Below are 25,567 nucleotides of genomic sequence, written 5' to 3'. Positions count from 1 at the left end.
CATTCCTCTGCCCCATAAAGTTGACACCCCTTTTCAGCAAGAAGAAGTTAGAATGGTCATTGCCCAGATATCCCTGAAGACTGAGAGAATGATCAGATGAGAGGGAGGAGTTGTAACTAAGAAGTTATGATTTAACAAATGATTATGACTACTGACTCATTATACAGATATTTCTTCTCAGTTTCTAGTGTATTAGAATAGCTAGAAGGAAATACCTGAAATTGTTGAACTGTAATCCAGTAGTCTTGACCTTTGATAATGATTGTATAACTATACACTTTCATCTTGTGAATGTGTGATTGTAATATCCTTGTAACTGACACCTACTTTATCCAGTATATGGGTAGATGAGTAATAGAATAAATATATGCATGAAAAAAAAAGAGTAAGTTGGGAATATGGGGGAAAAATACCCCCCCCACATAAACTATGGACAATAGTTAATAGTACTACTTTAACAATCTTTCATCAATTATAACAATGTAACTACTGTTAAAAAATATAATTACAAAAAAAGTGTGATCATCAATTGTAATAAATTTTCTTCACCAAGGCAAGGGTTGGTGGTGGGAAGGTATGTGGGAATCCTGTATTTTATGCATGATTGTTCTGTAAATCCACAACTTCTCTAACAAAAATTAAGAAAACAACAACAACAACAAAAAAACCCAAAGGGCATGGAGCTAAGAAAATGAAAAAAAATAGGCAAAAAGAATTGCTTTGTTTAGGGATTTGTACATGAATAATAAAACTGGAAGGAAATGCAAGGGCGTCTCCTTACCATAAAAGCCAGATTAATGGTTACCCTAGGGACACAGAGAACTGTCCTTAGTGAAGAGCATGCAGGAGACTTCTAGGGTGTTGGCAATGTTCTATTTCTTAACTTGGAGGGTAGTGTGCCGGGTTGAATCTACTACGTCCCACACAAAAGCCCTATTCTTTAATGCAATCTTGTGGGGGAAGATTAATTAGTCTGTTGATTAGGGTGGAACCTCTGATTGAATTATTTCTAAGGAGGCGTGGACCCCACTCATTTAGGGTGGGTCTTAATTAGATCACTGGAGTCCTTTAAAGAGAGCTCACACAGAAAGCAAAGGACAAAATGCCCCAGATGCTTGGGAGAAGACAGAGATGCTGAGAGATGCTTGAAGACATTTGGAGATGGCAGTCCAAAGTTTGCTCTGGAGAAGCTAAGGGAGGAACCCAGATGCTTAGATACAGAGGAGCTGAAAAAGCTAAGAGAGACAAGCCCAGAGACATTTTGGAGAAAGCCATTTTGAAACCAAAACCCAGGAGCAAAGGACCAGCATACACCAGCCACATGCCTTCCCAGCTAACAGAGGTGTTCCAGACGCCATCTGCTGTTCCTCAGTGAAGGTATCCTCTTGTTGATGCCTTAGTTTGGATATCTTTATAAACTTAGGACTACAAATTTGTAACTTAATAAATCCCTTTTATAAAACTCAATCCATTTCTGTTATGTTGCATAACAGCAGTGTTAGCAGCAAACTAGAACAAGTAGTTAAATGGGTGTCCATTCTACAATAATTCATTTAGTATACTTTGCTTTTATATACTTCTCTGTGTTGTCTGTCGCAAGAAAAAAAGTTTTAAATGTTGGAAATTCACAATATATGTAGTAAACTAAAGGCTTTGGAGAAAAAATTAGCATTTGCCAACTAAGGAACTAACCAAGGAACCTTTTGTTTTATGTAAGACCCATAAACCCTGGGAATAGAGGTTAGCAAGAGTTGATCTATATTAATACCACAAAACCAAAGCCCTCTGAAAATAACGGGATATTTTACACAGGAACGCCATTTTTTAATGTACTTCTTGATCATAAAATAGAAAATAGCCATTTTTATTTAGATTTTGAGACATAAAGAGAGGACATTATAGGATCACGTGCATTTTAAATTTTTAACAAAGTTTTCCAACAATCAGAGAGTCTATATAAATGTGTGGAAAAGAAGCTTGTGGCTATGGATTGACAAAGCATTTGAATTCAGGAAGCACTTCTGAAATGAAGGAGTACTGACCTCAAAAAACCTGCTCCTCCATAAAACCAATGAGAACATTGGCAGAACTTGTGAAATTCAACTTCTTCAGAACTCCAGGAATTAACCAAAGGCTTATGACAATCTAAGGAGAATTTATTCAAGAAAAACAGTAGAAACTGCAAGCTTTGTGGTTTTTTAATTTGTCCTATTCCTATCCCCTTCTCCTAAGCTCCATGGTAGCCCTGAAAACTGGCAGTGTAAGAGCTACTGGAGGGGTGGGGGGCATAATGGGTTTGGAGCTTCTAAAAAAGAACCATCCCCAAAGAACTGCCACTATTTGAATTAACCAGCAGCTCCGTGGAAAATTCCCATTCACAGGGCTGGTTGTTACGTGATCTGACTCAGGGCGTCTTCAGTGAGGAAAGCCCTAACCCCAACATCTTTGTCAAAAGCATTCAAGCAGCAGTTGTTTAACATCACAGCTGCCTGAGGAGGCAATATCATTTGGAGTGAACAAGGAGCTGAACAAAAATTTCAGAGGTAAATCTGGAGAATAAGAGGGCCAAAGAGCTTTGAAAAGCTCTGACATATTCCTAAAGATCAAGAAGGCCACGAGCATGTGCAGGGCTATACAAATGACCCAGGAAAGACCTGAAAGGAGCCTTATCTCTTACCTCTGGCTAATCATCAGATAATGCACAAACAGGAATGATGGCTAAGGCAATGTTATAAACTATGGAGCATTGAAGGTACATTCCAACTGTGCTGGTTTGGATGTATTATGTCCTCAAAACACCATGTTCTTTGATGCAGTCTTGTGGGGGCAGACGTAGTAGTGTTGATTAGATTGATATTCTTTGATTGTTTCCATGGAGATGTGACTCAATCAACTGTCAATGAAATGTTTGATTGGATAATTTCCATGGAGGTGTTACCCCGCCCATTCAGAGTGGGTGTTAACTGGATCACTGGAGTCATATAAAGGAGTTCACACACAGAAGGACCTCAGAGCAACTAAGAGTGACATTCTGGAGGAGCTGCAGCTTACAGAGAAAGCAACCCAGGAGCAAGCAGACGCCTAGAGAAGAATGTCATGGGAGAAAGCCATTTTGAAACCAGAACTCCAGAAATGTGCCTTCCCAGCTAACAGAGATTTTCTGGATGCCATTGGCCATCCTCCAGCAAAGGTACCTGATTGTTGATGCCTTACCTTGGACAACTTTATGGCCTTAAGACTGTAACTGTGTAACCAAATAAACCCCCTTTATAAAAGCCAATCCATTTCTGGTGTTTTGCATTTTGGCAGCATTAGCAAACCGGAACACCAACAAACATAGGGCCCCTTGGAAAAACATGGGAGACTTACTGATTTAAGGCATCTAAGGAAAATCCTGTCAAACCATTAGCTGAATATTAATTTAACTGAGCAGAGACTTTAGTGGCTGCACAAGACACACACACACACAAAATACAGACTTTAAAGAATTAATCAAAGAGTTAACATTAAAGACAGCAAAAATAACAAATTTTGGGGAAGAGGGGGATATGCGATTTCCAGTGTTGCCACATTATTTTAAATGTCCAGTTGTCAACAAAAAATTATGAGACATGCAAATAAACAAGAAAGTATGGCTCATACACAGGAATAAAAGCAGTGAAAATATACCATCCACGAGGAAGGCCAGACATTGGACTTATTTAACAAAAATTTTAAATATGCTATTTTTAACATGTTCAAAGAGCTAAAGTAAACCAAGTGGAAAGAATTAACAGAAAGTATGAGAATGCTGCCTCATCAAACAGAAAATAGAAATATCAATAAAGAGAAATTATAAAAAGGCACCAAATAGAAATTTTTGGAAAATACAAAAATGGAAACAAAATATTCACCAGAAGGGATCAAAAGCAGATTTTAGCAGGCATTAGAAAGAACCAATGGACTTGATAGGTCAATTGAGGTTATTCAGTCTGAGGAACAAAATGAAAAAAGAAGAAATATGAACAGAGTCAAAGACCGGCGAGACACTGTCTTAACGGGAGTTCCAGAAGGAAAGGACAAAGAGAAAAGGACAGAAAGCATATTTGAAGAAATAATGACTGACAATTTCTCCAGTTTGATGAAAAACATTAATTTAGACATTAATAAACTCAACAAATTCAAAGTAAGATAAACTCTGTGATATCCATACCTAGATGTATTATAATAAAACTATGAAAGCTAAAATTAAAGAGAAGATCTCAGAAGAAGAAAGAGAAAAACAACTCATGCCATACAATGTATTCTCAATAAGAATAACAGATACCTTTGCATCAGAAATTATGGAAGTTGGAAGGCAGTTGGATGACATATTCAAACTGCTGAATCAAAAAATTGTCAACTAAGAATCTTATATCCTAAAAAACTAGCATTTGAAAAATGAAGCAAAATAAAGACATCCAGGTAAACAAAAACTGGAGGCATTCATTGCTAGCAGGGCCACCTTACAAGAATTACTAAAAAAAAGTAGTTCAGGTTGAAAGGCAAAGACCCCAGACAGTAATCCACAAGAAATCCACAAGAAAAAACAAAGAGCACTGGCAAAGACCTCTGTAATAAGAAAAGAGAATATAATGGCATATTTCTTCTCCTTTATTCTCTTAACTGATTTTAAAAAGCAGTTGTATAATCCTATGTATATAAATTGTATTGCTGGACCTGTAACATACAGAAATGAAATACATTTTAAAATAATAGCAAACAGCAGGAGGGTAGAAGCAAAGCTTTACTGAATTAAGGAAATGACATCGGATGGTAACTCAAATCCACAGGAACAAATGAAAAGAACCAGAAATAGAAAATAAGAAAATTAACATAACATCTTAATAGATATATATTTGTTCTTAAATATGAAGGCACAGCATACCAGAAGTAATGGGATGCAGCTAAAGCAGTGCTTTGAGGGAAATTTATAGTTGCAAATGTCTACAGTACAAAAGAAGAAAGATCTCAAATCAATAACATATACCTCTGTCTCAAGACGTTAGAAGAAGAAAAGTAACTAAGACCAAACAGCTAAAGAAAGTAAGTCATAAATATTAGAGAAGAAATTAATGAAATAAAAAACACAAAAACAGAGCAAATCAACAAACCAAATGTTGGCTCTTTGAATAGACTGATAAAATAAACAAATCTTTAGCAAGACTGCCAAAGAAAAAAGGGAGAGGAGACAAATAACCAAAATCAGACATGAAAGGGAGGATATTACTACTAACCACACAGAAATAAAAAGGAATATAAGAGGATACTGTGAACAACTGTATGCCAACAAATCAGATAACCAAGATGAAATGGACAAATCCTGGAAACACGAAAACTACAACATTAACTCAAGAATAGAAGATCTCAACAACCAATAACTAGTAAAGAGATTGAATCAGTAATCAAAAACCTCCCAACAAAAATTGTGGGAAGAAACATAAACAGGGATAAAAGTGCTGGATAAAACATGGAGAGAGGACTGTATGTATCTACTGTTAGTTAGGAAAAAGAATGGCATGACCTTTCTGGAGGACAGTGTGGTGGTTCCACAAGAAGCTAAGTATGTGGGTGCCAAAAGGTCCTGCAACCTCATTAGGGGGCATATACTTGGAAGATCTGAGAGCAGGGACATGAATGGACATTTGCCCATTGGTGTTTATGGAGGCAGTATACATACATGTCTTGCATGGGTGGAGGTGACCTAATGGTACATCAACTGAGGAACAGAATGGTGAACTGTGCTGTGTGCATGTAATGGAATACTGAGCAACTGCGAGGAGGAGTGAAGTCGTGAGACACGCAACACAATGAAGTGAATGGATCCTGGAGACAGCATTCTGAGGGAACTACACCAGAAACAAAGGCAAACACTACAACACCTCACCACTATGGACTAACTACAATGTGTAAACTCATAATTGAATCTTGGAGCACAGTTTATCAGGGGAATGCTTATTGTAATGGTCCCTAGATTGTAAGCTCTTACAGCAGTCACATCTATTCTTGAACTGTAATGGCAATCTCCAGATTCTGAGATGCTGATCCCTTTGTGTATAACCTGATCGATCCCTGCAACTTTGGGTATCTGTGTAACACCTGAAACTCAGAGCTAGTGCTCAGCAGATACATGAATGTCAGCATTAGTGCATTCTGTTAAAAAAAGCTGAAAAAGAGTCCTGACTTCAATTAGAGATATGAATGAAGCAGATATAGTTAGGACTAGGGCAAACTGGGCCAAAGGGTAAAGGATGATACTGACTGTGTTTTAAAACTTCAACTTCCATGTGAGACCAAGGAAACATGTTTATTTGATGCAAGATCCATATTTCCTAAACAATTTAACTCATGCAGTTTGTTCAAATACCAAAATTACATGGAATTTTGAATAGGAAGTGAGACCTGTTAGATTTGTGCAGGTTAGTGTGAAATAGCAACACATCCCAAAGTAATTTGGGCAGAGAATAAAAATATATACACAGAGCCCCCCTGAGGAGCCTGGGGAAAATGTGGAAGTTTTTGGACTTCCTTTCCTGGATTGTTGCTGATGTTCACATAAACACTGAGGACTGGAGGTTTGGTATACAGAGCCCTCTATCTGGAAACTTGCCCTTATGGAGTTCGTTACTGCAAAGGAGAGGCTAAACCTGCTTTTAATTGTGCTTCAGAGTCTCCCCTTGAGTACCTCTTTGTTGGTCAGATGTGGCTCTCTCTCCAGCTAACCCATCTTGGCGGGTGAACTCACTGCCCTCCCCCCTAGGTGGGATCTGACACCCAGGGGTGTAAATCTCCCTGGCAATGCAGGATATGACTCCTGGGGAGGAATCTGGACCCAGCAGCATGGGATTGAGAACATTTTTTTGAACAAAAGGGGAATGCAAAAATGAAAAGAAATAAAGCTTAAGTAGCTGAGAGATTCCAAATGGAGTCAAGAGGTCACTTGAGTGGCACTCTTATGCATTATACAGATAACCCTTTTTAGGTTTTAATGTACTGGAACATACAGAAGTAAATACCTGAAACTATCAAACTGCAACCCAGTTGCCTTGACTCTTGAAGACAATTGCATAACAATGTAGCTTACATGGGATGACAGTGTGCTTGTGAAAGCCTTGTGGATCACACTCCCTTTATCCAGTGTATGGATGGGTAAGTAGAAAAATGGGGACAAAAACTAAATGAAAAATAGGGTGGGAGAGGGGAATATCTGGGTTTTCTTTTTTACTTTTATTTTTTATTCTTATTTTTACTTTTTCTGGTATAAGGAAAATGTTCAAAAAAATAGACTGGGGTGATGAATGCACAACTATATGATGGTACTGTGAACAGCTGATTGTACACCACGGATGACTGTATGATATGTGAATATATATCAATAAAACTGAATTTAAAAAAATGCAAAGACCAAACCAAACAAAGAAAAAAACCCTCCCAACAAAGAAAAGCCCAGGACCAGATGGTTTCAGAGGGAAATTTTACCAAACAATCCAAAAAAAATTAACACCAATCCTGCTCAAATTCTTCTAAAAAACTGAAGAGGAGGGAATATTTACTCCCTCATTCTATGAAACCAACATCACCATTGTACCAAAGCCAGATAAAAATATGAGAACAAATTACAGACTAATATCTCTTATAAACAAAGGCACAAAAAGTCTCAACAAAATACTAGCAAACTGAATGCAACAGCACATTAAAATAATTACATGGCATGACAAAGTGGGATTTATCCCAGGTATGCAAGGGTAGTTCAACGTAAGAAAATCAATCACAGTAATACACTACATTAACAGAATGAAGAAGAAACCACATGATCATCTCAATTGATGCAGAAAAGGCATTTGATATAATCTAGTCCCCCTTCTTCCTTAAAAAACAAAACAAAACAAAAAAACACTAGGAATACATGGAAACTTCCCTGACATGATAAACAGCATATATGAAAAACCTATCATTAACATCATATTCAATGTTGAAAGACTGAAAGCTTTCCCTCTAAGATCTGGAACGAGACAAGGATGCTCATTGCCACGACTGTTATCAACATTGTACTGAAAGTTCTATCAATTAGGCAAGAAAAAGAAATAAAAGACAAGCAAATTGGAAAGGAAGAAGTAAAACTTGCCTTATTTGCAGATGGCATGATCCTACATACAGAAAATCCTGAAAAATCCACAACAAAGCTCCTAGAATGAATAAATTCAGCAAAGTGGAAGGATACAAGATCAACACCCCCAAATCACTAGTGATTCTATACACCGGTAATGAACAATCAGAAGAAATAAAGACAGAAATTCCATTTACAATAGCAACTAAAAGCATCAGATATCTAGGAAAAAATCTAACCATGGATATAAAGGAATTGTACACAGAAAACTACAAAACATTGTTAAAAGAAATCAAAGAAGACCTAAATAAATGAAGGCCATTCCATGATCATGGATTGGAAGACTAAACATTGTCAGGATGTCAATTCTACTTAAAGCAATTTAGAGATTCAACACAATCCTAATCAAAATTCCAACAGCCTTCATTGCAGAAGTAGAAAAACTAATCATAAAATTTGTATGGAAGGGTAAGGGACCCCGAGTAGCCAAAACCATCTTGAAAAAGAATAAAGTTGGGGGACTCACACTACTTGATCTTAAAACTTAATACAAAGCCACAGTAATTAAAGCAGCATGCTTACTGGCACAAAGACAGACATAGAAACCAATGGAATCAAACAGAGTTCAGAAATCAACCCTCACATTTATGGCCAACAGATTTTGACCAGGGTTCCAAGTGCACTCAACTGGGAAAGAATAGCCTTTCAAGAAATGGTGTTGGGAAAACTGGCGATCCATACGCAAAAGCATGAAGATGGAACCCCCCTCCCCAAAATAAATAAAAATTAACTCAAAATGGATCAAAGGCTTAAATAAGGAATATAAAACTCCTAGAAGAAATCATAGGGAAGCATCATCAGGACCCCGTATTAGGCAATTGTTTCTTAGGATTTGAACAAAGGCAAGAGGTTAGTGCTTCCATTCTTATAACTTCTGTAACAGGCAGGGAATGAGACTGATTTAATTCCTAGTTTTAGTGTATTTCAATTCAGCCCAAATTTCTCTTTCATTTTGTTGTGTGTATGACCTCAACTTGACTACAAGTTTCAGATTCTTAGAAGCCCTATGCCTTGGCTGCATCTTGTCTCTTCAGAAGTCAAGCACTGCGTCCAAGGGCAGCTGCTTCCTCTGAAGACTGGTCACAGCACACCACTCCATACCTGGCCACAATGAGACCACTACCTCATTTCACACCACTTGATAATTGACCAGTAAGTGAACTAAGCATAGGTTCTCAAATAAGCTTACATTCTGATGGGAAACAAAACAAAACAAAACCTTTACAGCTAATTTAGGTTCATTTATTACTGTCCTGGGCACTAGCTGTGTTCCTCTTAGATCCAAAACAACCTCTCTCAGCCTTCCTTCCCCCAAGAAAACTGTACAGAGAGAAGGGATTTGGGGATGCAGCCCTCCAAGCATCATCTGGGCCCCCTTTGGTATTTAATAAATGAAGACATTCATGACTTATCTGCTGTAATATGGTTAGCTTTCTGGGAGTCACCAACAAGTTGTTCAGCAAGGTACTAATAGTTTGCCTCTGAAACCAGTGTGATGCTTTTACATTTTTTTCCCCATGGCATGCCAATAAAATTTAGACATATGCTAGGGCACATCTGAGGAATCCCATCAGTCTTTCCTGTACAGCATTGTCACTAGTGAGAAAACTACTGGGAGAAGTGTTCTAAGGCTCTATGAAATTCCTGATGCACAGTAATGAAAGAGTTAAGAAGGGGAGGCAGGGTAAGAGGCATGAAGCTAATTCTTGTAGCTTCCAGTGAACCATTCAGGAGAACGTTTTTCTCCTTACATACTTAGTATAAGATATGTTAGAAGAAAATTTAAAGCAAGAAAATAAGCCAAACCAAACTAGTGGTAACCAGGTAGATCTTTTCAGTTCTTGATGCTACGTATCCATCAAAATTGAATTTTAGGGTAAGACTGGTCTCATTGTGAAAAACCTATGGTCAGACTGCCAAATGGACCTCATTTTATAAAGTTTTTATCATGTTTCTAAGACAAGTGTATCAGAATCTTCTCTTAAAGTGCCTTATATAATCAGAGAACTGCATACCCCTAAAAGCACTCATATTTTAATCTTCAAATGGTCATTCTGTGTTATATATCCAGCATATCTGACAGGAGCATACAGCAGTTTGACTTTTATCTTAGTGTTAGCACCAGCATTAGTAAAAGTGAACAGAGTACATGGTTTATCAATCATGGTATTCTGCATCTATCCCACTTGATGACTGTACCTACAACAAACAACTGAGCTGAGGAAACCTCTATTTTTGACAGTTCAATCCATTAACAATAAAATGGGATCCCCCCACCCCACCCCAGGCTAACTAGGTTTTCCTCAACGTGAGGAGGCCTGGCATAAGCTGCCCCACATCACCTTTCAAAGAACTTCAGCTGAAGTCTTAACAAAAGTGACCTACTTAGGTATCAATAATGCCAAAAAGAATGATAAATCAAAATTCTGAGCACTATGTTAAGAGAAAACTCTTCCAGCATAGATGATACTTAAGAAATAATTTTCTCTCTGAATTTAATAAGCCAAGTTTGGTGATTTCGTTCACAAAATTTAAGGGGAAAAAAAGACGGTTTTTGAATAGCAGGTAATAAAACAAACCTTTATACCTCTCTTACTTGGTAAACAGAAACAGTCCAACAGGCTCACAAATGTAAAAGGTCCGCCTTTCCCCACAAAGGAAGTCAAGCAACATAAACGAATGGACGCTCCCTCAATTCAAACCTGAAGTGGCTACAGACAAGTAACGGGTTCTCAGAACTTGTCTGTGGTGCTATTCATTTTTTTATTTACTAACGGTTTAGGTCATAAATTTTTTGAAGATCAAATGTCTTGGTAAGCCATTCTGTTCTCGCCCCTTCCCTTCTCTATTATTCGTTGCCCTCCAGTCTCCGGACACTTTTTTTTTTCTTCTTATACATTCCTGCTATCCCCCACAAATGGCTGAAACTCGGGTGTAACTGATCACGTCTCTAGTAACCTTTTTCATTCTAGCAGTTTCCAGATCAGAAGTGGAAGAAGACCCACGTGCAGCCCAAAGATTACCCATTTAGATTTTCCAAGTAAAGTGTGTGTGTGAAAAAACAACTATTCGCCTTTCGCGACTGTTTAACGGCATCGTTATGTGCCAAAAGCAGATATTAGCCAAGCGCTAGATTTCCAAAATGGCTTTCTTCCTTTCGAGCTGGCATGAGTCTATAAAATGCAATTTATTTTCACTGCAACCAATCCTTCTCTCCACTCTAAATGTTACCTGATAATGGACAACTGGATCTCAGCTAGTATAAACCGAATCTTATCTGCTAAATTCAGCAGACTCGGCAGGGCCGTTAGATAGATGTAAAAAGAACCTCTTTTCAAAAAAAAACAAAACAAAAAAATCTCGAAGCAAACCCAGCAGCGGGCGTCGCCCGGGTTCGCGCCCTCCCGCCTCCAACACTCCTCCGGCGGTTGCCACGCCCCCTTCCGCCCTGAGACCTCGCCCCTACCACTACTGCCACGGCCACGCCTCCCTACCCTCAACACCCCAACCTCCGGTCCCCGCCGCGGCCACGCCCGACGTGAGGCGCGGGAGCCGCGAGGCCGAGGGCGGGGCCTGCGCCGCCCCCCCCCCCCCCCCCGCCGCCGCGGACGCCGCCGTTGGTGGCCTCCGCGCGGGCCTCCCAGGCCGTATTCCACTCACTTTGTTCTTCGCCTTTGTCCTAATCCGCACCAGCAGGTGGAGCCGCAGTTAAAGTTTCTGAGTTCATTTCGGGAGCGGGAGCCCATCTTGTTCGTTGCCGTAGCTCTCGCTGGAGGAGGAGGGTCAGAGCTTCGGTGCAGCCAATAGCGGCCAACGCTGCTAGTTATCAGAGCAGAATGGGCTGTAGTTTAGTGAAATAGGAAAGCTGAAAACACTGTGGAGTGCGCCCGTGTAAATAAAAAGGAAAAAAAAGTTTCTCAAGTCGCCGCTGCACGACGTCGGGCAGCGCCGGGGCGGGGGTCTGCGCTCTCCCGAGCGGCCGCGCGCTGGACTTTATTGTGCCGCAACAAGCCCGCGTTACCATTGTTTGTGTTTTTTTCAAAATATGGCAAAGGTTCAGGTGAACAATGTAGTGGTGCTGGATAACCCTTCTCCTTTCTACAACCCCTTCCAGTTCGAGATCACCTTCGAGTGCATCGAGGACCTGTCTGAAGGTGAGTAGCGGCGCCGCCCGCCGGGCTGTCAGTTGCGGCTGCAGACGTTGAAAGTTTCCCGGGCCGGGCCTCGCGGCGGCCGGTGCTCGACACTCGGCGGCGGCAAACTCCAGGCAGATGGACGACGGCCGGCGAGGCGCGCGCGGTACTCCGCGCAGCCGAGGCGTCTGCCGCGGCGCAAGTTGCGAGGAACTTGTTCGAGCTGAGGGAGCCATGTTGCCAGCTTTGTCTGGCGGCCGGCAGTTCGCGAGACCCGCACAGGCGCCCGCGGTGGCGGACGAGGGTCGCCCTGGGCCGGTCCCGTGCCGCGAACGGCCTCCGCAACCCCGGGCCCGGGCAGGCGGCGGCAGCGGAAGGAGAGACGAGTGTGAGAGGCCGCGCCGGCGAGTTCGGAGCGGAGCCATCTTACCGAGGGTAGCGAATTGAGCTGCCGACCCCGGCGTCACGGCGCCTCCTCGCCCCCGACCGCGGGCTGAGAGCCGGCGCCCCGCCTGCCGCCTTCCTGCCCCGGGCGGAAGGCAGATACGTGTACAGAGCTTGCGGTGGAGTTGCCGTGCTTTCCGGGGTGGCCATGCCCGGCCGCTTCAGGGAGGAGAGCGAGGCTGCCCTCGCGCTGATTTCTGGCTCCCTCGACCAACCAGCGGTTGGGGGGCGGGCGCAGGCTCGTCCCCTCCGCGCCGCGGGCCCGGCAGTCGCGCTCCCCGGCGGGTCCTCCGGGCCGGCCCCGGGATGCTCGGGGCGCCCGGGATGCTGGCGCGAGACTCGCCCCGAGCCTTGTGAACTGCTGTTCTTAATGACTAAAATCTTCTCTCCTCTCTCTCAGGAAGAAAAACATTCCTAAGCTAGAAAGTTACATTTAACCCAAGAGCAGAAATCAGTAAAATACTTAAATAATGTCCAGGACTTAATCACTGGCTTCTAAATAGTCTGAAAGAAGACTTTCTTCAAGAACGTGTTGAAAGCAAATTAAAATAACTCCACATCCAAACAGATACAGAATACACCCTGAACTTAAAACACAAAAATGGGCTAGGAAATAAAAGGTAAAGTCCTGATGGCAATGCAAACATTTTTACTCTTTTTCTCTTAAGTACGTTTTAAGGTCTTCAAAAAAGATAACTTTTTAGCATGAGTACAGCAGTACATATTTAGAAAGCCAAAATTTGGCAAGGTCTTAATCTTTGCTTTTCTTGGATATTATTAAATTAATCCAGTGCTTCATTTTCAAAATTTGAAAAAAAAAAACACTGTTAATTTTACAATTAAATAGGGGACATGTTTCTTTGAACTTACATGTATATTTGACAGAAAGCATTCAAAACAATTATGCTAATAATGGCATGTGAAGCATTTTCATTTTAAAAATTAGCTTTTTATCTCTATAAAATGAATTTTATGTAGGGTATTAACTTTTTAATTATGAAAGCAATACATGCCCATTGTAATAAGCTTTTAAAAACGGTACAGACATAGAGTAACAGTTTTCTGTACCCAATGCCTTCCCCCATTTCACTCCTTAAGGTAATCACAATGTATATGTTAATGTGTACTTCCACAGTTTTTTTAAATACATATATAAAGCATAAATATTTTTTATGTAGGGCGTATTTTGAAAGATGATTCATTCTATTAAGCTAATTTCTAAATAGGCCCAGTGATGTAAAAAAAAAAAAAATTTTAAAGGGTATTTCTCTTATTTATCAGATACCACTTGATTACTCTCCCATAGTACAACTATAAGCATTTCAGCTACCAGGCCCATTTTCCATACCCAGTAGTCAGTAATTCTCCTTTTTATTGCCAAGTGCATATAAAAATGGGCAAATATAAGAGAAACCATAAGATCAGTCCATTCCAACTTATACTACAGCTTTTAGGTAGTAGAAGTAATTCAAATCACTGGAATTTTCAAGGCATGCCTTCTGTTATAGGCATCAGATCTAATGATAGTTCAGGATGTCACAGGGCAATTACATTGGATGGCTAAAACCCACCACTCATGGAAGCAGAACTGCGTTTTTCATTTTTGGATCCATTCAGAACCCGGGTGAATCACACCCAGGGTTTTTATAATACTGATACCAAGAATACATCTACTGCTACTTGTTCTCCTCACTTCCAGGACATGATTACTGGCTATTTATTAGTATTTTTTAAAGACTTTAAGCTGACTCATACTGAAGGAGTCTTTCAAAAATGTGCCATGCCTGTGTACTCCACCTAGAGGCTGTGATTAGGGAAATTGAGTTTACTAAGCAAAGGATCCTTATAGATTCCAAACTTTCATATTGTATTTATTTTTTAAAAATCTGTGCTTGAAATTAAACTGCTAAGAAATTTTCATTTTATAGTTTTGTCCTATACAAGAAGTCTACCACTATTTTTCATACTTTATCTTGTCAATAGCTCCCAAATATTATCACTTTCCTTTAAAAGCTGTCCTGTAGCTACTTAAGAAAAACTCTTGAGTATTTGATTGTAAGGTAATTTGTTTATTTGTTTTTAATGTAAGGCTTATATCGGGGGTAGGACAGCTTTAAAAAATGGGAGGTCAGGGGTAGGACAGCTTTAAAAAATGGGAGGTCAAGATTTCAGAGATTTTCCTGTCAGCCTGGGAGATAGGAGTCTCTGAATGTGCTTCACCCAATGGTCATCAAGCCTGTACAAGGTTTTTTGTTTTGTTTTGTTTTGCTTGTTTGTTTTTGGTTTGTCAGTAATAATAGCTATTGTCAGTTGAATGCTTACTATGTACCAAAACTGAGCATAGTGCTTTATACTTTTAAATTTTAGGGTTGATCAGATTCCAAAGACTATATCTTTTCTGCTAGACCACAGGCCTTCCTAAATAGTATCAATCAATTTAAAACACTCTTGGTAACTTCCCTCATTCACTCCCACCACAGAAAGAGATACTTTTAGGCTGTGATTACCCTGATTAAATGAAACAATTAGGTAACATTTTAAAACAAATGAATAAACTCCTTTAATTGATGATCTGATCAGATCTGTCCCTCCTTCAAACATAGCTTATGGAAATGTGTACTCATGTGGAGTTTTGCTTATTATTCAGAATACAGGGGGTGGGAGTCGGTTAAAAAAAAAAGAAAACAAAGGATGTTAATTTATACATAAGTACTGAGCATTTCAAACTTAATGGGTACAGCAACCATCCCACAGGGATAAAAATTCATGTACAGGTGTTCCCCAAGTTGCAGCCTGTATATGTGAAGGCTAGATTATCTCCCTACCACCTCTGCCCTCACCCACCGCCCACCCTGCAATTAAGGTCCTTTATTACAACCTGTAATTTAAGAGATAGAAAGGGAAGAATTTATATTCCCAGTTGTGTTTTTGGAAAGAACCCAGGCTTTTCAGTTGCAGAGACAGTTTGGATTCTGATTCTTTTGACTTACTGGTTGTGTGACTTTGGTTGGCTTATTTAATCTCTCAGAGCCTCAACTTTTTTGTTTGCATAATAGGGATAATTAAATCCGCATGATAAAGCTATTAAGGTTTAAAGAATTTGTGTGAAATGGCAAGACCAGTGCCCAGCAAATGGTAGGTATTTCATAAAAGGAGGTTTATAAATTATGGCTGTGTCCCTATGCTAGACCCAGAAATGCCAACTTACACCAATTATGGAGCCAGGAGCACTAAATGTAGTGGCACAAATACACATTGAAACAAACAGAATTTTAGGAAAAACTCCATGTGATAATTCTCAGTTTGAATCTCACTTGATCAGTCCAGTAGATTTCAAATAATCATACCAGTCTCCTTGAAACACTTTCTCCACTTGGGTTTTGGGTCACCTACCTCACTGGCCACTAGTTTTGTAACCTCTCTTATTAATTCCTCCTCATCTCCCTGACCTCTTAACTTTGGAAGGCCCCAGGACTCACTCTCTAGAAATTCCATGTATTTTCATGGCTTGCATATCACTGACTATTTCCAAATTTTTACCAGACCTATTTAGTATCTCAGCTTAGCTATTTAGTAGATATCTCAAATTTAGCACATCCAAAACAAATTTCTGCAGTTCAAGCCGCCATAATTTCTGGCCTCAATTGTTGAAATATCTTCCTGTTTCTTCCCTTGCCCTTTTACATTGAACACAGCAGCCAAAATGATCCTTTTAAAATGAAAGTTGGATCATTTTACTCCTCCACTCAAAATTCTCCACTGGCTTCTCATGGCATTTTGTAAAAGCCAAATTCTTATGATGGCCTTTAAAGCCTTATGTGATCTGGCCTACTCATCCCCCCAATCCCCTTCATGGTCTGCTGGCTTTCCCCTTTCCCATTCTGTTCCAGCTAGCTTGGCTTCCTTGCTTTTTCTTGAACATTACAAGCATGCTCCTACCCCTTGGCCTTTGTATTTGCTGTTCCCTCTGACTAGGTATCATGTACCTTGCTTCCTCTCTATTTTCATCAACAAAGAGATGAATCTCATGCCAGATGCAGGACCCTGCATGTGGAAATATGCTAGAAGTTGGAAATACTACTGTTTAGATCTAGGACGAGCCATGACATAATAGGTCTTCAGAAAATAACTGCTAATTAATAAAAGTATACACCTAAAGGAGCTTTCAGTTCAATAAGTTGTTTATACTCTAGTATGAATAAGATATAGTACCTATTTAGGAAGCAAAAATATCTACACAACCACACAATGGTAACATGTGGTGGCACTAACTAGATTCTCAACGAGAGACCCAGAAACTCTCCTGGGAGTGTTTGGGTGTACTCCCATGTGCAGTGAATCCAAGAGGCTGGCTACACAGGCCTAAAAGGACGCAGAGGTCTCCCAGGGATGATTTGTATTTGTAGAGTGGTCTTCCTCTCCCTACTAAAATGGGGGCTCCTTCAGTAGAACAATTTTACTCATCTCTGGGTTCTCCTGTTAGGGCTTCATGCAAATAGTGCTCAATAAAATCTGCTAGACTGAATAATAGATAATGTCCTGGATTGCAATTTAGTGTATCTTGTTCCTCTTCATAGCTGTTTCCATTATATATATGCTATTGAATCAAATAGTGTGAGAAAAGGTTTCTTCTTTCCAATTTAAAGAATGTGTGACATGAGGGGGTGCCATGAGGAAAAAACCCAACTGTGGTTCTTCAGCTGAAGCCCCTTCTGAGCCACAAGGGAAGTTGGCTAATAATTATTTTCCTCTTTGGAGCACTTTGATGATTTGGATTTGTGCAACATAGTAGAGCGTAGCACTTCCAAAGTTTGTTCAGTGGGGGTTTGAAAAAAAAAAGGATGGGGGGGGGCGTGCAGCAGAATCCATAGCCAAATATTTGGGAAATGCTAGATCAGCTTTTCCGTTGGTTCTTTACTGAAGGATGTCTGAGAACACTTCATGACAAGGTTGTAGCATTTCCTAAATTTTTGGCCACATTGTTTTGTTTGGGAGGAATACTGTCCAGGACCAGTATTCCACAAAAAAGCATTCTGAGAAACTCAAATTTGAAGTATAAGAATTTAAAAGGAACAGTTAATTCAGTACCTTTCTGGATTTTCTGCTATGAGCAGCCAGTTTTAGCAGCCAACAATTGGTCAAGTGAACGTTAAAAAGGTCTTTGATGTCATTTGGTAATGTAATTACTGAAAATGAAATAATGTGTTGGTTTTTAACCCTAGACTTGGAATGGAAAATTATCTATGTGGGCTCTGCAGAAAGTGAAGAATACGACCAAGTTTTAGACTCTGTTTTAGTGGGTCCTGTTCCTGCAGGAAGGCATATGTTTGTATTTCAGGTAAGATTACTCTTGGTAAATGCATATGCCATATATGTTTCTAAACAGACTGTATTACCTCATCATGGCCATTATTCTCTCCCTGTGGGTTAAGTCACTCCCTTTCTGCTGCCTCAACTTTTATCTACTTCCATCACGTTTTAGAAAATCAGTCTCCTATTGCATTCAGATGAATCTGTGGCATAAAGGAATTCCAGCTCTTGTTTTGTACACTGGGAGGAGATAATGTGATGTTTATTTCGGGGAGATGCAGGGCATGCAGCACACCTTATTCTGTGTCATGGCACACATGGCAGTTAGTTTGGGACTTTTTCCATGAATAGTCTCTATTACCAAACTTTCAGGGTGGCTGTCCAGCAGCCCAAAACATGGATTTTAAAATACATATTACTAACTGATAGAGTTGGTAATATGACTTCAATTTATGTTTTTAGCTCCTGGGAATGATGGTGATGTTAAAAAACAAAACAAAACAAAACAAAACAAACTTTATTTCAGTCCAATCAGTAATTGAGCTACGTTAATACGTAGGTTAGTAGATAGGGTTCTACTGCATGATCTAGGGTCACTGGAAGTCAAGTCATTGGTTTACTAAAGCATCTATCTAATCTACAAATTGAATAGAGGATTACTGTTGTGATGAAATTCTAATATAAATTTTGTTCTCAGATATCACAGTATTCGGGTCTGTGTCAAGGCTTCAGACATTATCTTCTGTGTTCAAAGGGTTACTTCTTTTAATCCATGTTAAACTGGTATATAAAACTATTCAGTCACTTCTCAATTATTCATGCTTAATAGAGGGAGATTTATAATAGTTCAGAAAGTAACTAGCCTTAAGTTTTTAAAAATCTATTAATTTTTGTTACAAGTGTTTCTATCCATCAAAGTCATGCATGAGTTAAGCAGAACCCACCGAAAAGACTTAATCTAGGAAAGGCAATCTAACTTTTCCTATCCTTGACCTCCCTGTTTTCTCTTTTCACAGATGGGACCAATGTACATGGGTACTGTTGGTCAAATAATCCCATCAGAAATAGGCAAAGAATCACTCAAAATATTACATCTCTAGAGCTTTCTCTCCTCCTTTTGCTAAATATATAATTCAGAATCTTGGTCTCCTAGCTTTAGTGTTTTTAATTAAAAAGCAACAAGAATTCAGTATATCTAAACAAATGGTCAAGAAAAGCCCAAATATATTAATTAAAAGGTAGTAGTGCTCTTACCCAGAGCTGTGTGAGAGCCTAGTGAAAGTCACGGGTGACAGAGAATGCCCTGCGTATGAAGTTACAGACCTGGTTCAAATCTCGGCTGTACCTCTTATTAGCCAAATGTGACTCTAGACAAGCTACTTAACCTCCCTCAGTCACTACAGTTATTTATAAAATGTGACTAATATCCTACCTCTTAAAAGTGTTATGAAGATTAAATGAGGAAGAAAGCAGTTAGTACAATCACTGTTCCCCATTTCTATAACTGGAACTAAATTTTTATTCTCTTCAGCTTCTTAAAATTGTTATATATAGAAGCAGCATTTGCTTTGACCCACAAGCCTGAGGAACCCATACTTTACTAATGATTCATGATGTAGTAAGAAATTTGGGCTGACATATTGATACAGCTTTTCATCCTACTATAGAAATTTATAAATAAATACCTTTTTGAAACTAACCCTTAAAAATATTTTTCTACGTTTTTATATTACTAAAAATGCTCCTAAGCTGTTGGGAGTTTTTTATTCAAAATTTTATTTAAAAATATTTCCTTCTAATGGTTTTCAAATAGTTTTACCTGCTGTAATACAGATGTTGCCAAAGAGAACAGATGAAGGCACAGTGCGATATAGGTTATGTGTCAGCCTGTGCATTTTCCAAAATTCACCATTATCAATAGAATGTAACTAAACTACAGTTTTTGTGTTTTAAACAAATTGCCCTAGCATTCTCCTGGTCCACTATGACTTTGCTTCTCAGAATAGTTAAATTTGCGTTTCTCAAGCGCTTGTGAAAGGCTAGCAAGAAAATGGGTACACACTGCCTAGGCTTGCTATCTGGAGTCTCAAGCATCTCTGCCCATCAGTTTTCCATCCTTTATGATTGGAAAGGCTGAAGATTTCTCTACTCAAGTTTGCTCAAGCTAAATTCTTTGACAAATGAAATTTAAACCATAAACGTGCCTAGATCCAACTTGCCAAGATGGGAAGCAACATGGGGGAGGGTTCCCACACCAGAACTGAACTACGTCTATTTCCCATCTCCACCCCCTTTCAGGTACATTAGAATCTCTTTGGGTACCTCTGGGGAGGTGGTGCACAGGACCTCTAAGCAGCAGCATATTCTCCAGGACAGGCCCTCTGTCCCATCCTGGCATCTCTCCAAAGAGACATAAACTTCTTCAGTACAGGAACAGAGTTATGAATGGATGTGAAAACACTAAGTAGGTACTGTGTGCTCATGGCTGTGTTAGCCGTGAAATTACAAAAATTGAATTGGGTGTCATCCCTGTCCTGGATGGAGCTTAGAGTTTAGCAGGGAATACTGAAGGGTAAACATATATTTAGATTTTTGGGTGTATTAATACTAGAAGGTTTGTCAAGTAATGAGTGCCCAAAATAGGGAGCTATTAATTCTATCTTCTGAGTTAGAAGGGGCCCCACTAAAAGGATACAAATGATGCAAATTTCAAAGGATGAAGTTTCCAGGATGTTAGGGAATGCCCTGGGTAGAAGAGGGAGACTGATATAATAATTCCTGCCAACAAGTATGTGGAGATAATTGAGTATTTACTAATTTAGGTCTGAAAATTATGACTGGGAAAGGTTAGAATCAGTAAGACTATTGATTCAGTTGTTTATAATATTTAATAAAACATTTTATAATTTAATATTGCATAATTTCTCACGAACTACCACATGTTGTAGCCAGAATTATTTCTCTCTAGAAGTAGTGATGCTTTCAAGTGACCGGGCTACTAGGTGTACTGTGGAGGGACATATGAACTGTAGCTCCACATGAACTATGTTTGCTGGCTGTAAATCAGACTCAAAAGTGAGCATTTGCCTTGCCAGTTTGACTCCCAAGGTTTTATTGCTATGCCCTCAGCTGATGGTGCTTAAGGTAAAACCCAGTCATGCCTGCAGTTAACAGCCTTTTTGTGTTTGTTTTTCTTTTTAAATTATTCTAGGCTGATGCACCTAATCCAGGACTCATTCCAGATGCAGATGCAGTAGGTGTAACAGTTGTGTTAATTACATGTACCTATCGAGGTCAAGAATTTATTAGAGTTGGCTATTATGTAAATAATGAATATACTGAGACAGAATTAAGGGAAAATCCGCCAGTGAAACCAGACTTTTCTAAGGTAATGTTCTGATTGTTCCTTTTTAATTACTTTCACTATACAAAATGTTAAGCAATTGTCATTTCATAGTATATGAAAATAGCTTTAAAAGACAAAATAAATTTGAGGTCCTTGTTCCAATTGGGCATAACCACTGAGGAACTCAAACCGTACCTCCAGATGAGTTATTCTTAGTAATTATTGTTGGTCAGATAACTTGAGAGTCTCTGATAGTTTAGAATTAAGAAAGTAGCTCTTAGAAGAAGCAGGCCTTTGTCTCTGGCATTCTGCATGGCATTTCCCATACATCATGATTCTGTTCATTTCAACCATTAGGACCCTCAAACTGTATGTTTGTTGTATGGATTACTCAATAATGTTATTTTTGTCTATTATTCTTCCCACAGTTGTTGGGGAAAGTTTTCTGTTTGGTTTTCATATGTGCATCTACCTATATGCTTTGCTTTATCTGCTGATCTCAGAGGTTAAAGTAAAGGTCTTAAATATTTCTGGTAATGAAAGCTTAAATTGTGAGCAGGAGGCTGAAAGCTGTGATTCAGCATTCTCAAAGATCCTTAAAATCTTGTGATTTTTCCATTGGGAACTGTAACAGTTTGGTAATTGGTGATTTTGTAAGCATGCAAAGTAAATGAATTTGAACATAACACCACAGACTATGCAAGGAAAATTACATGACAGTAAAAGGTTCTTTCTGATAATAAGGCTGGCATGATTTTCATTCTGGTGTGGGACCATCCATTGATCCAATTTATTATCTGTGTGGCCCCTGTAGAGCAAGAAGAGTGGAACCAGAATAATGTTTTCAAGAATGAGTTATGATATTTAAATGGGAGTTATGATATTTAAAAATATAATGAGAAGTTATATTTTAGGAAATTTTTCATTTTCCTTGAAAGTATTTCTGAAAGGACATCATCAGTCTAGAGAGTATATTAATTTGTTAAATAAAGCATCCTCTGAAGCATTTACCTTCAAAGAATAAGAAATTCTCTCCCTTCTTTTAGGAAATAGAAGTATGGAGTTAGTTATTTTGTTTGATAGGAAAAAGATCTGACAGTAAAAGATCAGATTTTCCATATCTTGTTTCCATTACACTAAATGTAATGGAAACAATTACAATGTAATAGTCCTTGTTTATTAGTTATGTTTTAAGGTGCTTTTTATTTGACTCTAATACCTTTAAATGCAAACTTAGGCCTTCAGGAGTACTAACATAGGGAACCATTTACTAACTCCTACTTGCATATGGTGATCTTAGTGTTTACTATTTCTATATTTTCCTTCTTCTCTAGCTTCAAAGGAATATTTTGGCATCTAATCCCAGGGTCACAAGATTCCACATTAATTGGGAAGATAACACAGAAAAGCTGGAAGATGCAGAGAGCAGTAATCCAAATTTACAGTCACTTCTTTCAACAGATGCATTGCCTTCAGCATCAAAGGGATGGTCCACATCAGAAAACTCACTAAATGTCATGTTAGAATCCCACATGGACTGCATGTGACCACCTACCATCCCTTTAGTAAAAATTAAGCTATAAAAACACACAGAACTATTTCCCTGAAATTCCGTAAGTACATAGTCAAGACACAATGTGAAGAATTTGTTTTAAAAACATCCTGTAGAAAGTTTATAAGAAAACCAGTATTTGAGCAAATTGTGGAATATAAATACAACTATTTTTAAGTAATTTTTTTCTCTAATGTGTTATTTTATTTGTTCTGAAACTAATATGATTAAAGCATATATATTCTTCTCCTCTATAATGTAATTAAAATACTTAAAAGAAAAACCATGAATCATTAGACCAGGTTGTAGAAATGTCTTAGCTTCCTGGATGATAATCTTATGGGCCACTATTTTACTGGTCTGGAAAGAACAAAGTTCACTTCAACTAAAATGTTTCTTTCTGTGAAAACATAACAGTGTGGTTTACTTTAAGGGGCAAATTTCCATTCTTTTTTCATGTGTCCTTAGAAGGGGACATATGAAATCAACTATATGCTACCAAGGACTTCAGGATCTGATTTTCCAGGCTACCCTGAAGCCTCTATGGCTACTATTGCAGTTCATGTAATGTTGGACAGCTTTTGGTTTAGTGTCTAAGATGATAACAAATGTCGTTAATTGCTTATAAGGTCCTCCTCTGGCTATGGTTTTTGTTTTTATAACAGAGCTTAGGATATCAGAACACTCCCTGAATCATACATTATCATCACCTAGTGAATTGAACTTGTCTAAAACAAATACAATTCCCTAAGTTTAAGAATAGGAGATTATAATGTTTCAGATCTGTTCATTTAGATTTACAAAAATACCATGAACTTAACTTTTGAAAAATTGTTTTGATAGATCATCTGTTGCTGGCTGCATTTATATAAAAACAGTGGATTTGGAAAAAAATATTTAGCTTTAACATCATAGATAAGTTACTATTTTGGAAATACGTATTTTTCATACCTGTAGTACTCTTCCCCACATCCCCTGACACTCATGCGGAATAAAATTAGGCATATTTGTGGTTGATATACTCTAGATAGCTTTTCTGGGTCAATTTTTAAAGCACAGTCTTGGAGACGAATCCATTAACTAGATGGGTCAAAAGGTTCTTTTTCTTTGGTGAGAACTAGGTCCTTCCTCAAAAAGTTTCTTATGCTCCATTAAATTAAGTAGAATATTTTACTCTTGCTGCTAAGCAAGACAATAGCCATATGATGCAAAGTTATGCAGTGCCTTCATATCTAAAATTTTTATACTACACTTTTTAAAGCTTTTATTTTGAGGAAGGGAAAAGGACATCTGTCTAAACATGGATTCTAAGTTGTGCCTATTTCCTGTCATTCTAAAGAAGTTAATTTGTGAAGCCAAATTTTGCTAAATGTTAAACTTTGAAGTTTAATATACCAGATTATTTAAAGATTGTCCATTAACCAGTTCAAAGATTTCAAAAGTAAAATACTTGTGACTGTTAAAACTATATGAAGAAAAATTTAATTTTTGTCTAACTGCAATTAAAAGAAAATGTTAAAATATTACTTAAAATGAAAATAAAATATTTTCCAAAAAAGAGCTCAGTGATTAATATAACAGGAACACCAACATGTTATATGCTTGTTAGAAATAAAGCATATATAAGCCAAATTGCCAAATAAAATAATTCACTGCTGAGTTTTTATTCAGATTAATTATAATGTATAATGATCAGTTTGTATTGACATTAAAGGGTTAGGTTTTTATATCAACTTGTTAAATATACAGCAAATTTTTACACAAGTTTGGGACTCAAACACTTGTTTTAAAAACTATTACCTCTAAGAAAAATCCCAATTACCTCTTATTTAAAATTTTATGGTTCTATAAGACAATTTTTAGAAATAAACATTAATGACTATGAAAATAGATTTAGAATTCAAACTTTAGGTCTAAGAAACTGTGTAGCAGATTTTTTTTCCCTTGTTTGGCCTTCTGTGAAGACACTATCTGAATTATAGTTGGAAGGTTTAAAACTTTTTTCACCTTTTCTGATCATAGTAAATAACTGTCCAGGAAAGACAAGCGTGAACAATTTACTTATGCCATTGAACAGATAGATGAGTAGGGTGAAGTGAATGAGGACAGCTGTTTGAGCTGAGAAAACATTCAGGAAGTCTGAGGAAGCCTACATGAATTTGCTCATATATAACTTACAACCTTAGGGTTCCATGTGGTCTTACTCTCTGGTTTTAGAATTTGGGGTTTCTAGGTTTACCAATAAAGTCTATGGCAATAGCTTTCAAAACCTTTTTCCATAATCCATGGTATAAAAAAAAATAATAATAAAGCATGACCCCATAGCACAACCATGTGTTTATAAAAATTTTCATGAAAATACACTCTAATGGTGCAGCTTTACTATGTGCACTATATATTTTGGTATTTCCTATTGTATATCATTTTGTAAGTACTGGTTTTAACCCACTGAATTTACTTTCATGACCCTCTAATGGGTTGTGTGTAAAACACAGTTTGAAGAAAGAAGGGTAGAAGGGTAGTTTGGCCCTTTTGGTGGACAAGAGAAGTAGCAATAACTTTTCAGTAATTCTAAAATTTATATTGCCTGGACTTTC

The 25,567-nt window shown here is 38.3% G+C and overlaps 2 protein-coding genes across 7 annotated transcripts in view; one reads left to right on the top strand and one right to left on the bottom strand.

Annotated features, from left to right (window-relative positions):
* MCM9 (minichromosome maintenance 9 homologous recombination repair factor) overlaps positions 1-25,567 on the bottom strand; it is an 84,645-nt gene that overhangs the window by 28,636 nt on the left and 30,442 nt on the right. The gene's annotated exons all lie outside the window — the stretch shown is intronic.
* On the top strand, positions 11,828-24,625 carry ASF1A (anti-silencing function 1A histone chaperone). The gene is made up of 4 exons (XM_037843922.1): positions 11,828-12,339; positions 17,985-18,100; positions 21,284-21,460; positions 22,753-24,625. The coding sequence occupies exons 1-4, from the start codon at positions 12,231-12,233 to the stop codon at positions 22,963-22,965; spliced, it is 615 nt and encodes a 204-aa protein (XP_037699850.1). The 5' UTR covers positions 11,828-12,230; the 3' UTR covers positions 22,966-24,625.

This window comes from Choloepus didactylus, chromosome 7 (assembly GCF_015220235.1).
Source record: "Choloepus didactylus isolate mChoDid1 chromosome 7, mChoDid1.pri, whole genome shotgun sequence".
Taxonomy (NCBI): Eukaryota; Metazoa; Chordata; class Mammalia; order Pilosa; family Megalonychidae; genus Choloepus; species Choloepus didactylus.
The sequence above is the reverse complement of the archived record's forward strand: the minus strand, read 5'-3'. Positions and strand labels throughout refer to the sequence as shown.

What these genes read in the sequence shown, in the direction of transcription:
- ASF1A (XM_037843922.1), top strand. Translation starts at nt 12,231, where the DNA reads ATGGCAAAGGTTCAGGTGAACAATGTAGTGGTGCTGGATAACCCTTCT. An exon ending in CATCGAGGACCTGTCTGAAG is followed by an intron (nt 12,340 to 17,984) that starts GTGAGTAGCGGC and finishes TTTTAACCCTAG; the next exon opens with ACTTGGAATGGAAAATTATC. An exon ending in GGCATATGTTTGTATTTCAG is followed by an intron (nt 18,101 to 21,283) that starts GTAAGATTACTC and finishes AAATTATTCTAG; the next exon opens with GCTGATGCACCTAATCCAGG.